At 39.3% G+C, this 13,281-nt stretch overlaps 1 protein-coding gene across 11 annotated transcripts in view; it reads right to left on the bottom strand.

The window, feature by feature from the left end:
• Positions 1–13,281, bottom strand: part of LOC105695912 (obscurin) — a 78,508-nt gene that overhangs the window by 16,511 nt on the left and 48,716 nt on the right. For 7 of the 11 annotated variants that reach the window (XM_012417955.2, XM_012417954.2, XM_012417944.2 and 4 more), the window contains 9 exons: positions 12,300–12,879; positions 10,262–10,513; positions 8,696–8,734; positions 7,590–7,835; positions 7,379–7,520; positions 5,361–7,243; positions 4,360–4,512; positions 3,354–3,461; positions 2,203–2,940 (listed from right to left, as the gene is read on the bottom strand). In XM_012417955.2, the coding sequence (XP_012273378.1) occupies positions 2,203–2,940; positions 3,354–3,461; positions 4,360–4,512; positions 5,361–7,243; positions 7,379–7,520; positions 7,590–7,835; positions 8,696–8,734; positions 10,262–10,513; positions 12,300–12,879 (4,141 nt within the window). The remainder of the gene's footprint in view (positions 1–2,202; positions 2,941–3,353; positions 3,462–4,359; positions 4,513–5,360; positions 7,244–7,378; positions 7,521–7,589; positions 7,836–8,695; positions 8,735–10,261; positions 10,514–12,299; positions 12,880–13,281) is intronic. The other 4 variants (XM_012417947.2, XM_012417949.2, XM_012417950.2 and 1 more) reach the window with 4 other exon arrangements.

Consider the following 13,281-nt stretch of genomic DNA (forward strand, 5'->3'; position numbering starts at 1 on the left):
ACAAACGTTATGTAACGGTTATATTATTGTTACGTAACCGTGTTTGGTGGATAGTTATCTTTCAGTCAAGATTAAAAGATCACAAAATTGAAACATCTTTTCAAAAATTTCTCTTATTATACCAATAGCAAGAAACAAAATAAGGTAAACGATAGCGATCCTTCTGAATCAGAAATTGAGTTTTTCTTTCAATAAAAACGTAGTGATATAATTTTTACATTATATTCGTCCGTAAAACCGCATTTAAACAAAATGGCGCTGACACTGTCACCTTCCATTAACTTTCTGACATCTTAGAAAAAGCTTTTCTCTTCCTTTATTAGACTTCCATCCAGTGACATCTTTTAGTCTGCTGTATTTAGTGAAATGTAACGTTATACATCTTTTAAATATCTCTTCGTTATGTCGATAAGATTATTTGAAAAAGTCAGCTTTTTGTCACCTTTACGGTGGACGTGCTGTCTGGGAATTTCAGTTACCGACGAAACTTCGCTAAATTAAAGATTCCTTTAAAGATGAGTAATTGGAAACAAATGTTAGTTCCAAATCACCATATTCTATACTATTTAACCGTCCATGCGTCTGATAACACTTATCACATTCTACATCTGGTGGGGTCCCGTAAGTCCCAATAGTAAATGTCACTATAATCTCTTAACGTGTCAGTAAATGACTAAATATAATATAAATGTATCCTCTAGGTTAATCTCCTTAAGAAATAAAAAATTTAGCTCGAAGTAAATACTCTTTAACTATCAACTGTTTCTAATAAAATGATTCTTAAATTTTATATACCAGAAATCAGTCATTTGGCCGCATGACTACTTAATCATTACTTCTCTATTAGGATCACAGTAATAATCATTGCAACATTTATTATATAAATGTTATAATTTATGACAATACTGTCGGGATTATTTAAAAATGATATAAAGAGTCATAAAAATTAATGAATTAAATATATCTTCTGAACTAGTTACTTTCTGTTTGGTATCTGAATAAGATTGCGTACTCATATTTTTCATCTCTCAGAGTCGAAAAAGTCATCTTCATTAGAATTATTATTTTCTTCCATCAACGAGTTTGCTATTTCCTTACAATCCTGGCATGTATGTCGATTGTATATAATAATACAATAATGTGGTTTATATTAAAAAAATCAAAAGAAAGACTAAAAATACATTTGATTTATTTACCACCTCGATAACGCGTCCGCCTGATGGGGTTTGGTAAACTCCTTAATAACTTTATGCATTTGTACCCTGGCGTACATAATTGCCTTTGTTGCAAATATGGTACTAACAGGGAATGAAGAGAAGGCATTCATGTTCGCCAGTTTACCTCTAATTGCGACACGCGAGTAATTCGCTGCAGTTAGTACTAGCTTACGTCGTTAACGACAACTATTGAAAACCACAACAGAACTAGAGGCGTAATTTGCAAATGAAAACTCGCGTAATTTGCATACCACACCTCGGGAAATTTTAATCGGGGTTTAGTGGATCCTACCAGACGCACGGAAGGTTAAAAGTTCTTTTAATCGGGGTTTTTTTCCTTTATCTTTTAACGTTATTAAAACCTTGCCTTACCTTGCAAATATCGACGAATGGATCACAGGATAACCGGACTGATTTCGTTTGTGTGTGCAAGCCATGCACGGTTTTACTGCATGCGAAAAAGGGAATGAAATTGTTGTTACAGTTTCCTCTTAGGTCTACCTTGTTACGAAATTAAAATAAATAAATTGAAATGGGAGGGCAGGGGTGCAGATCATTTAGGATATCAGTAAAAGCATAACAAGAACGGATATTAAAGGTGGTATAGTGTAATGATCTGTAATTCAATTGTCACGTGCCAATATTGTTCGAAATGCGCTCAAAGCGATGCAATATGCAGTCAACTTATCTCGCTGGAAAAGATCATATATTAATTTGCCACATCTACGCAACGTAGCTGCGTTAATTTGCTATGTGACAAATAACAGAGCTTAAGCCGAAGAACTGAACGGATCAAGAAGCGGAATCCTCATTGATGTTTTCTCAAGGCCTGAAAATCAAAACGACGAGGTATTCAGCCTCTTTCCATCAATTCCACATCGTCTTCTGTTTACAATGCACAAAAGCAGCCAACAGATAAGAGAGCTCAAATTCTTAACAGCCACGACTCCTCCTGTGATCAGACTCCTTTCGGAGTCTATCTTACCTGACTTCCTCCTCTCTCTTTCCTCCTCTTTATCCAGGATATCATCCAAGACACTGCGTTGTCTCTTAACACGGTTCAAAAGATCCTCCATCGCGGGATCCATCGCGTCGTCTTCACTCGTCAAGATTCCTTGCCTGGAGTTTTCCCTGGAAAGTCTCCTGACGGTCGGTTTCGTAGCTTCGATAGAGTCCACTCGATCCAATTTCGAATTTTGTCTGGACAATTTGCTTTCCTCTAGGGTGGCTTTCTGGGGTTCTTTGGAAATTTCGGTTTGCTTAGGCTGGATCTCGGAGTGGGATTCGTCCACTGAGCCCTCTTCGATTATAGTCTCCGCCAACCTGACAGCTTTCTGAGGTTTGACGATCTCCAGGACCTCCTCTTCAACGGATTTGACCTCGGCATCGTCACAGGTTCCATTGGTCATCTTGTGGATCTCAAAGAGATCAGCATTTTGAATGTCGGTGTCGCTGACGTCCCTCGAGATGGCTTTTAAGGTGGACTCGTCATCGGAGACGGAGACGATGGAGACTCCTCGATTCACTGGAAGTTTCGCTCTGTTGTTCTCATCCTCGGAGAATTCTTCCACGAGGACTCCGTTTTGCGGTCTTTCGCAGCTCTCTTCCTGCACCGTGTAGCTGTAGGACGTGATCTCTTCGACCTTGGGCCCTTCGGACCCTAGCTCCTGGCATTCTACCTTCGTCGTGGTCATCTTGCTGATCATGTGTCTCTCGTCGGGACCTGTGAAGGGTCTGCCTTATCACAATCCCGAAATGCACGTCTAGATAGGCTAAGCTGCGAAGCAAGGATCGATTCACGATCTATATGGAAGATCGATCAACGGCGAGTAATTCAAGCTAAGGAGCGGCTCGAACGAAAGCCGAATTAGATAATTAGATAATTCGATTGACTATTTATCAACCTCGGTGGGTGTGCCGATCGCGTGTAGGCGGTCGTTCAAATGATTCCGTAATTACAATTTATGTTTTAAGATGGAATTCCGGCACAGTTAATTTTATTACTTATGTCTTCTACCATTATATCGAATAGCCAAAGTGTACTCTACATTGATTTACGGAATCATTCCAACTCCCGTGATATTTGCCTGGGTGTTCGGGCTGTTTTTGCGGTGTTTTGTGTCTGTACACCATTACCTGACATTACCGCCTCGTGAGTAGTCGTTGAATTCACAGAAATTGTCACCGTGTCGGCCGTGTCCCCTTTTACAACCTGGATGCTCTGTTTCTCCAGGGTGACTCGACCTGAATTTAGTAGACATCTACTAGAACTACTGAGTTTAAGCGATGGTCCCGTTAGCCATTAAAAGCTCTGATTAGAGTACTGTCTTGCCTTTGCGGAATACAAATGACTGGCACTTAAAATATTTAATAAAAATACAGCAGGTGCTGTCGAAGACGATCAAGAGCCGAGTAGTTAGAAGCGTTTTCACTTTATCACCTTAGGAGGTCATATGCAGTTGTCGTAGGCGAAATTCAAGCATTTTTTTTCATAATTTAAATGCATTTTTTAATCGAAAACAGAGCGTGATTTCATAGTACAATTATTGAACTTAATATATCATTGTTTTTTGTCATGAAGAGTATTTCACCGATCGGCTTCAAATTTTTAGGGCTCATTCTACGCATAGAGGACTGGTGAATCAACTAAGGATTCTTTTTTTCTATGAAAACTTGCTGTTTTATTAAGGAAAAACGAAAATGTTATAAGACGAAAAATGTGATTTTTTAGTAAAATCCCTGCCATTTTGGTAAAAATCGGAATTTCGAAAAATCCTTCGTTCATTCAGCAGTCCTCCACGTGTAAAATGAGCCCTAAAAATTTGAAGTCGATCAGTGAAATACTTTTTGAGATATCGTGGTCCCCGCAAAAAAAAAAAACTTTTTCGGATAATTGCTGTACCTCGGCAATTTTTTAATATATCTTGACAAAAAAAATTATATATTGAGTTCAATAATTGTACTATGAAATAACGCTCTGTTTTCGATTAAGAAATGCATTTTAGTTACGAAAAAAAATTCTTGAATTTCGGCTATGACAACTGCATATACCCCTTTATTCAACTTGTCCTGATTTTTAAAAGTCACTTACTTAATCGATTTTCATGCTACTCTTACGTGTTGCCGACTAAACAATTTTTACCTTCATCGGTGGACTCTTCTGCTCGTTGTTTCTTTGAAATGGCACCGTTCTCTTTCGATTTCTTCGGTGTCGTCTCTTCTTCAAGGACTTCAACCTTCTCTACGGTCTCCTTCTTTAGTTCCTGCTTTTCTTCGACTACCTCTTCAGTTTTTGCTATGGAAGTATATAATCACTCTAAACGCCATTTCTCTTAATTTCTGCTTACTTACTTAGGGTTCCGGAACCATGGAAATTAAATACAGTGTAATGTTTGAAAGTGTACGTATATGTAAAATATTACTATAGGGAATCTATTCTTCTCCAAGGACAAGTTTTGCAGGGGTTAAAACTGATACAGGGTTCCACAAAGGCGAGTTTGTTTTCTGGAAACTCTTTTAGGGGAAAAACAGCAAAATCTGGGAATGACAAAGTCTGACAACGACTGTCCATGAATCTTTCAATTGACTTATGGAAGGCATTCTTGTACTTCTGGGTATCGAAAGCTCGTAAAACACTGGGGGTTCTCCATTCTTGTACTCACTGGAAGACGACTAATTACAATAGCTTATGCCAATCTTGCTAGGGATCTCGAAAACTATCAAACGAGCTTTACTAGAATTTGCGAATCATTATTTTCATCGGGGTACAAAGTTACTCTATTTCGTATCATTTGGGCAGAGACACTGACTCTATGGCGCAAGAAATAATTAACTCTCTTCTGTATTTTAAATAATGATGTATAAGAATTAACCTCTTGACATACGAATTAAATGAAGTTCGATGTGACCGAAAGGTACTATTAATTTTTCAACTGAATATTGGAATCACTCGAATAGCCCGTTCGTCTTTGGGACATCAACGTTAACAATGGTAAAATGAACACATGATGTATCCGAGATGTCTTTGTATATCAGGAGGTTAATGTGGTCAAAAGTCAATGTCCCTGTTTGTCGAGCGAAAATTTGATTCGTAATATCATCTGTAAGTAAAGTAAAGAATCCATGTAACGGAGATGTACTCACTCTGAACGGTAACCTTGCTCTTGCTGGTGACAACCCCCATAGTATTTTCAGCCCGGACCTCATAGACTCCACCATCGGAACCTTTAACGAGGTTCAAAGTAAGATCATAGCTTTCTTTGCGTTTGCTGTCCCTGGTGATTTTAATCCTTGCGTCAGCAGTCACCTCTTGGCCATCCTTGAACCACTTGACTTCGGGTTCAGGGGTTCCGGAGACCTCGACTTTCAGTTTCAAGGTGTCCCCTTCCTTGATCCTCTGATCGCTAAGCTTCTTCGCGATCTTTGGCTTCGTGTAGACGACTAGATTCGAGCTAGTCTCAATTGCTCCGAAATCGTTCTTCACCTTGCAGGTGTACTTGCCAGTGAGATCTCTTTTGACATTACTGATGATCAGTTTATAATTGTCCCCTTCTTCGGTGGTCGTGAATTCCTTTCTCGTCTCCGTGATTTCTACATCTCCGAGGAACCAGCGAACGGTAGGTTTTGGGAACCCATCGATCTCCACGACTAATTCCAGGTTGGTCTCCCCTTCTTTGGCAGTGGTATCGGCCAGTTTGGTCCTGAAACGAGGTGCGCTTCGCACCTTGACTTCCGTCTGATCGACACTGGACCCATGCTTGTTGCTGACCTCGGCTCTGTACACCGAAGAATCGATGCCCACGGTGCCGGTGATCTTTAGCATAAATTTCTCGCCCTCGCGAACCATCTGGATGCGAGTATCCTCCGACAGAACTTCTTCGCCCTTGTACCACGTTACGGAAGGTTCGGTTTCGCTCTCGACCTCTATTAACAGCGTCAAGCTGTCACCTTCGTCGATCACCTTCGGCTCGCCCAATTTCCTTTTGATCTTTGGTGGGCATCGAACGGTCAGGTTCCAGAAGTCGGAAGTCTGGTTGATCTCATTCTTCGCGACTATGGAGTAAGATCCGGCGTCTTCTAACCGTACTTCCCTTATTTCGATCTTGTAGGCGTTGTTCTGCTCCTTGGTGATAATTATCCTATCTGACTCTGAAATCAGCTGACCATCTTTGTACCACGTGACGTCTGGAGCTGGGGAGGCCTCGACCTGGACGGTCATGGTCAGGGTTTCCTCGGTCATGGCAATGGTGTCCTGCATCTTCTTGGTGATCTTGGGCGCGGACTTAACGATCAACTCTATTTGGGTGCTGTCTTGACCTAACTCGTTCTTCGCCATAATGGTGTACGTGCCTGCGTCTTGAGCAGTGACATTCTTTATCACCAAAGACACCGATTCCTCATCTTCCCAAAGATACTTGATTCTACCACCGGCAACGATCTCTTGGCCGTCTTTAGACCATTTCACGTCTGGTTTGGGGAAACCTTTGACTTGCAAATCAAGCATGGCCGACCCTCCTGCACTGACCTCGGACTGCCTAGCCTCAGTCTGTAAAATTGGTTTAGCAGGTTCCTTTAGCAGCTGCTTCACGGCTCCCTGAACCGTCAGCTCGGCACTGCAGCTGATGTTTCCAGTGCTAGTTTGAGCCACGCAAGTATATAATCCAGCATCTTCGGGTGTTACGTGCTGGAATACCAGCGCTAAAGTGTCTTCTGTATTGTTGAACAGAACTTTAAATCTTTCTTCTGGATCAAACGGCTCGCCGTCTCGGACCCACTTGAACTGGGGCTCTTCTCCAGGCTCCAAAGGACCTTCCGGAAGGCCAGCAAAGATGGTCTTCTCTTCTGTCACCGTAACCGAAGCTTCGCAGGACGCCTCGCCGAAACGATTCGTTGCTGTACAGGAATATTTCCCAGCATCCACATGGCGAACATCGGCGATCACCAGCTCGTAGAAACCCTTGCTGGCGTTGTCTGTCACGACTTTCACCCGCTCGTTCGTGGAATCGATCAAGACGTTGTCTTTGTAACTGCAAACCAAACAGATATTCATATTCAACGTTTTATTCCGATCTTCAAAAAATTCACATAAATTTATAAAGCTTTCATCCTTAACATAAAAAATAAAAATCTTATATACAGGGAGGACGACGACTTCAACTTACAATTTCAAGTCCGGATTCGGATCTCCCTTGATTTTTATCATGAAGCGAAGATAAGTGTTCTCCAACAATTCCGTATCCTTCAGGCGAACCAAAAAGATTGGGGCGTTCGCCTCCGACCTCGCCTGTCTCTCTTCCGGCGTCACTGTAAGGTATTAAAGTTAGAATAATTCATCTAACTGAAATTAATACCACCACTTTAAGAAAGACTTACATTGCTGGACGATCAGTTGGGCGGTACATGTCGCTTGACCATCTCCGCTTATTGCTCTGGCAGTATAAATACCAGAATCGGATTCCAAAGCATTATGGATCACAAGACGATAATACTTTTCATCGTAACTGATGGTAATTCGATCTGCAAGCTTATCATCGAGGGGCTTGTTGTCCTTCAGCCATTGCATCGAAGTCGGTGAATCCGTTGGCCTCAAAGTGCATACGAAACTGGCACTCTCCCCGGCTGTATAATAATGTAATTATGTACCAAAGAGTGCATTTCATGGACTAAAAAGATATACAATACATTTGGATATTCACAAAAACGTGACGGATAAAAAATTCAGGAACCTCAACCTCTTCTAAAAGAAGTTAACAATAGCAAAAGTCACAGAAATTATCAAGAACAATTTCTAAATTTCCTTGAGGACCTGGAGGTTGATAGGAATAATTGCGAAATGTATGAGGGGTATCAATCGACATTCAGGACTGAAAATTGCATACCAAAATGGGATTCAATAGGACGTCAAACTGTATAATAAAAAATATATTATCGCAAAATCGATTCACGTTCTTTTATAGGCATGGAGCAAAATCACATAAATTGTTCAGTTCCTTACAAAATTATACTATAGTGATTTTTCTTTATATTCGTGTAATTTGTACGTTTCTATTCACACAAAACGTTGACTAATCTTTGTTTCATCCACCGAATGAGAGGAATGATACCGACTGATAAGAGAGTTAACTTGATAAGTATTAAACTTCATGCCCAGGTAACCGGTGAAATTTGGCATGTTCAGCCATCATTATTTATTTAGTGTATTTTAACTTTCGCGTTTCAGCAATAGTCAGTCGACACCTAACTTTGAGGAACTTGAAGACATTGTGCGATTATTACAACACGCGATGATCGGGCATAATCAAGCACAACTTTCGAGATTGACAGGGAAACACATCACTTCTAATCAGGACGAAACGTTCCAGGATAACAATCGTGCCATTCTATGATCAAGACAGGAAATAAAGAAAATAGTCAACGTGAAGGAAAGGCACAAAATGGCGAGCAACATCAAGAGACGAATCACGCTACAACCACTTTACCTATTGCGTGTATCAAAGCCTTTTGACATGCTCGAATCGCTGGAACAGTAAATTAAAAAAAAAATATTACGTCTTTCTGTTCCGTTTGCACAGTAAGCTACTGCTACAACAATGAATGCTTTGATGTCATCACCGGCTTAATTTTACGTATTACCTGTGCACAATTAACCTGCGATTTTTCGACATCGTTCCTGTATTTCTAGTAGTAATGTGCTTTAGAGATAATTAACACATACCTGATATTTATCTGCGATATTCCTTAAAGAGTACTGCCCGAAAATATGAAAAGTTGACATGTGGCGATGTTTAACTTAGCTTTAACAAATGTCATTGTCCTACATTTTGCACGAAGAAATTGTATAACATTGCCGGAACCATTTACAGTTTTAAGATAGTACTTCGACAACAATCAAAGGATTTAAATTTTCCTAACTTGCATCTCTAACAATAGATCTAGGAACGTGTAACATACATGTTTCTGTAGAAGAGAACAGTCTAATTGGTTTTTATAGCGATGTGAAAGTGACATCAAAGAGGTCACGGTTATGAAACTTTTCATCGAACTGGGGGTACCGAATCGTTCCAAACATAAAAATATGAACATGAAAGCTATAAGGAAGGCCCTGATAGTCATGAAATTTCAATTTCCTAACAGTTTGTTTATAGATATTTTCAATATTTTTTATAATAACTGAAATTTCATAAGTGTCAGAACCTTCTTTATAGTCTCCATGTTCACGTTGTAAAATTTGAAACGATTCGGTACACCCAGTTCGAAGAAAAGTTTCATGAACGATTGGCTCTTCGGATGCCACTTTCACATCCCCTTAAGGGAACCAAATTTAAAATCCCCTTAGGGGACATGAAAGTAGCGTGAAAGAGGTATCGTTTATGAAACTTTTCTCCGAACTACTTGTATTAAATTGTCTCAAACTTGACAATATGAATATGGAGGCTATAAGGAAGGTCCTGAAACCCATGAAATTTCAATTTAAAGATAATTTGTTTATACCGATTTTCAACAATTTTAATAACAAACGAAATTTCGAGAGTTTCAGGACCTACCTTAGGGTCTCTTCATTTACGTAATAAAATTTGAAGCAACAATCCAATTCAGAGAAAAATTTCATGAACGATTGACATCCCCTTAAGGGGATGTGATAGTGGCATCCGAAAGCTCAATCGTTCATGAAACTTTTCTGCGAACTTGGTGTACCGAATCGTTTCAAATTTTACAACGTGAATATGAAGACCATAAGGAAGATTCTGACACTCATGAAATTTCATTATTTATAAAAAATTTGGAAAATATCAACGAACAAATTTTGAAAAAATTGAAATTTTATGGGTGTCAGGACCTCCCTTATAGCCTCCATATTCACACTGTGAAGTTTGAAACCATTCGGTACATTCAATTCAGAGAAAAGTTTCATAAACCACTTTGACGGTACTTTCACATCCTCTTAAACGGATTTTAAATTTGATATCAACATTAGACCATTTACAAATTTCTTTCACATCATCAGAATATTTAATTTCTCTTTTCTTGTTGCTACTTATACTCACGTTCAACGTTGCAGCCCTCGATAGTCTTCTCAAAGATTGGTCTCCCAGCTTCGCCGGAAGTTACCGCAATTTTTGTAGACCTCGTTTCAGATGCGGAGATCTCACCTTCGACGGCCGTTTGATAGGAACTTAAGCTCTCCGATATTCTTTCGGAGCCATAAGCTGCAGAGGAAGTCTTCGACGCCGCCGTTGATACCGATGTTTCTCCACAGGAAGACATAGCACTGCGACTGCTCGATATCGAGGAATACTCTACGGGTGTTAGTAAAAAAAGCGTTAGTTTACGAAAGCTCCCATGAAGCTCGGACTTTGGCTTTACGTTGACCGAAATCATTTTGGCTTTCGGTAATAAAAGTTATAAAATTTCAGTAGGAATACTCAATATAATAGGTACACTGTTAAAAATGATATTACAATTTTATAACATATTTTCAAATAAAATGTATAACGTATATCATAAATTTAGTACATATGTGTAATAAACTTATAATATATGTTATAAATATGTGTTGATCTTGATATTAAACGTTTTTTCTGCAGACAAACAAATTTGACATATGTTCCGGGCACGTTCGAGGACAATTTTAAAGACAGCCCTACTTTAAACGCCGAAAAAAATCTTTTTGCAATTATCGTGATATTGAACCCAGAACTCATGGAAAAGTAACAGGTATATTGTCCACGATACTACCGGAGCTTTCTATTGATTGTAAGAATTTTTTAAATATTATTTAAATATTTCTCGGACTCAAGAATGTCGCTACAATGCTTCTCCGCCAGTACCGCCGATACTTGTCATCTTTCGATTAAATTTGTTTAAAAATAAACTTAGGTAAACGATAGTAAAGTAAAAAACTCATCTAAAACATTTGCAAACATTGCGTGATTTTAGAATATCAAATTTATAATTTTTCTACGGAATTTTACAAAATTTCAACACGGTTTTATAAAATTGTAAATTTACTTAGAATTTTATAATAAATGTATACTAATTCACTATTAAGACATCAAATTTAGAATTTTACTGCAACCTTATGTACTAAAAGTATATGAACTTTATGAATTTTTTTAACAGTGTACTATCAAAATCCGGCTTCCCTCGTTCCATCCCCTAACGCGATAATGAACATTCGTTACTGTTACAACGTACAAAGCGAAATTGCAACGTTCAACCAGGGAGACATGAACGCCCGGCCAAGCGACGACGCAACATTTACTACACTAATTAATAATATCTAAAATCACTGATAAGTACTTAAATGAAAAGAAAATACGGATCCTTAAGGTGATATAAAAAGCGCTGAGAAATATTAGTCGACGCCGGTAAAATAAAATTGATTCATAACCCTTTCGGTGGTAATGCCGTTTTGAATACTCAAGTGGTAACATATGTTGGCGCGTCTCGTTACCGACATTTATATTTATGTTGAAGTCTTTTACAGTCTATGTTGATATTTATACGAACTGAAGCGTTCCATATGTCATCACGGTAAAGGAATGACAAAAAGATCGATGCAAAACTGGTGAAATCCCGTGAATTAATTATTCTAACGAGTGTTCAGGACCAAGGTCGCCATCTATGACGTTCAGCTGAAACTAAATTATGACTCTAAAAACACGCGTGAGCCCCGGGACAAACCAGCATTCCCTTGCAATCGTTGGTGACAGTATTCTCCATATTTTCCCATCTGACTCTGTAATGTTACATTTGTATGGTATTCTACATTGTTTGAGCTAGGTCCTGAAACTCTACATTTTTAACTCTATGCCTCCAAGAAACGTAAAACATCGAAAACGTGCCCAGGCCCCGCCATGTTGATTCCAGTCCATGATAAGTAAATAAATTTTGGATGAAAAATGAAATTTCATGAGTTTCAGAACCTACTTTAGGACCTCCATATTCACATGGTAAAATTTGAAATGAATCGGTACACCCAATTAGGAGAATACTTTCACCAACGATTTGACTTCTCAGATATATATAAGCTGACTCTTTCATATCACCTTAAACAATGAAAGTTAAATAATGGCGTCATACCTTCGATGACCTGCGACGAGGCACTAAATCTACTTGATGTGTAACGTCCCGCCATGGCTTGGCCTTCTTCTTCAACTTTAACTCTCTTCGTCTGTATATCCTCTGCTCTAACGGTCTCGTCTTTCCTCTTTTCTGGAACTTTAACTTCCTCGACTTTGGCAGCTTCTTTTTCGACTGGAAGATGGGGTGCAGCTTTTGGAAGTTCAGGCTTAGGGGTGACTACATTTACAGGCTTCGGTGGTTCGGCCTTCTTGGGCTCGATTTTCGTCAGCTCCGCTTTAGGAGGTTCAGGGTTCTGCACTCCTGGTTTAGGTGGTTGAAACCTCGGTAATTCTGATTTTGGTTGGGGCTTGAAGTCCTCTGTAATATCCGGCGCCTCCTCGGTCAGCTGCAAATCGTCGGCAGCGTGCTCGGCGAGAGCTACGACGTCGCTCGAATATTGGCGAATTTCCTTCAACCAATAAGACTTTACGGTATCCTTGTGGGCGACTAATATAATCGGAAATCCTGGAACACTTGGACAGTGTAACTCGAAACTTCGTTGGTCCTCCGGGTGATCTTGAACTTCCACTTCCGGCAACTAAAGGAAAAAATAATTGTACGCATTATTTTCATTTAACATTCAGCTTTTATTTCATTTTGACTCTGAATAATTCCCGCCGATAATTGAAACCAGTTAAGATGATATGAAAGACGTTGAGAAATTTACTCGAAGTCGATAAATTGAGATTCGTCTATACCCTTTTTGGTGGTAACGTCATTTTGAATACTCAAGTGGTAACTATAAACATGACGCGTCCCGTTACCGACATTTATGTTGAAGACTTTTACCGTCTACGTTAATAATTGTACGAATTGAAGCGTTTCATATGTCATTTCAGTAAAATAATGATGAAGACATCGACGTAAAACTGTCGAAATCTCGTGAATTCATTATTCCAACGATTATTTAGGACCAACGTCGCCATCTGTGACGTTTAGC

This window comes from Orussus abietinus, unplaced genomic scaffold (assembly GCF_000612105.2).
Source record: "Orussus abietinus isolate OABI.00-Male unplaced genomic scaffold, Oabi_2.0 scaffold67, whole genome shotgun sequence".
Taxonomy (NCBI): domain Eukaryota; kingdom Metazoa; phylum Arthropoda; class Insecta; order Hymenoptera; family Orussidae; genus Orussus; species Orussus abietinus.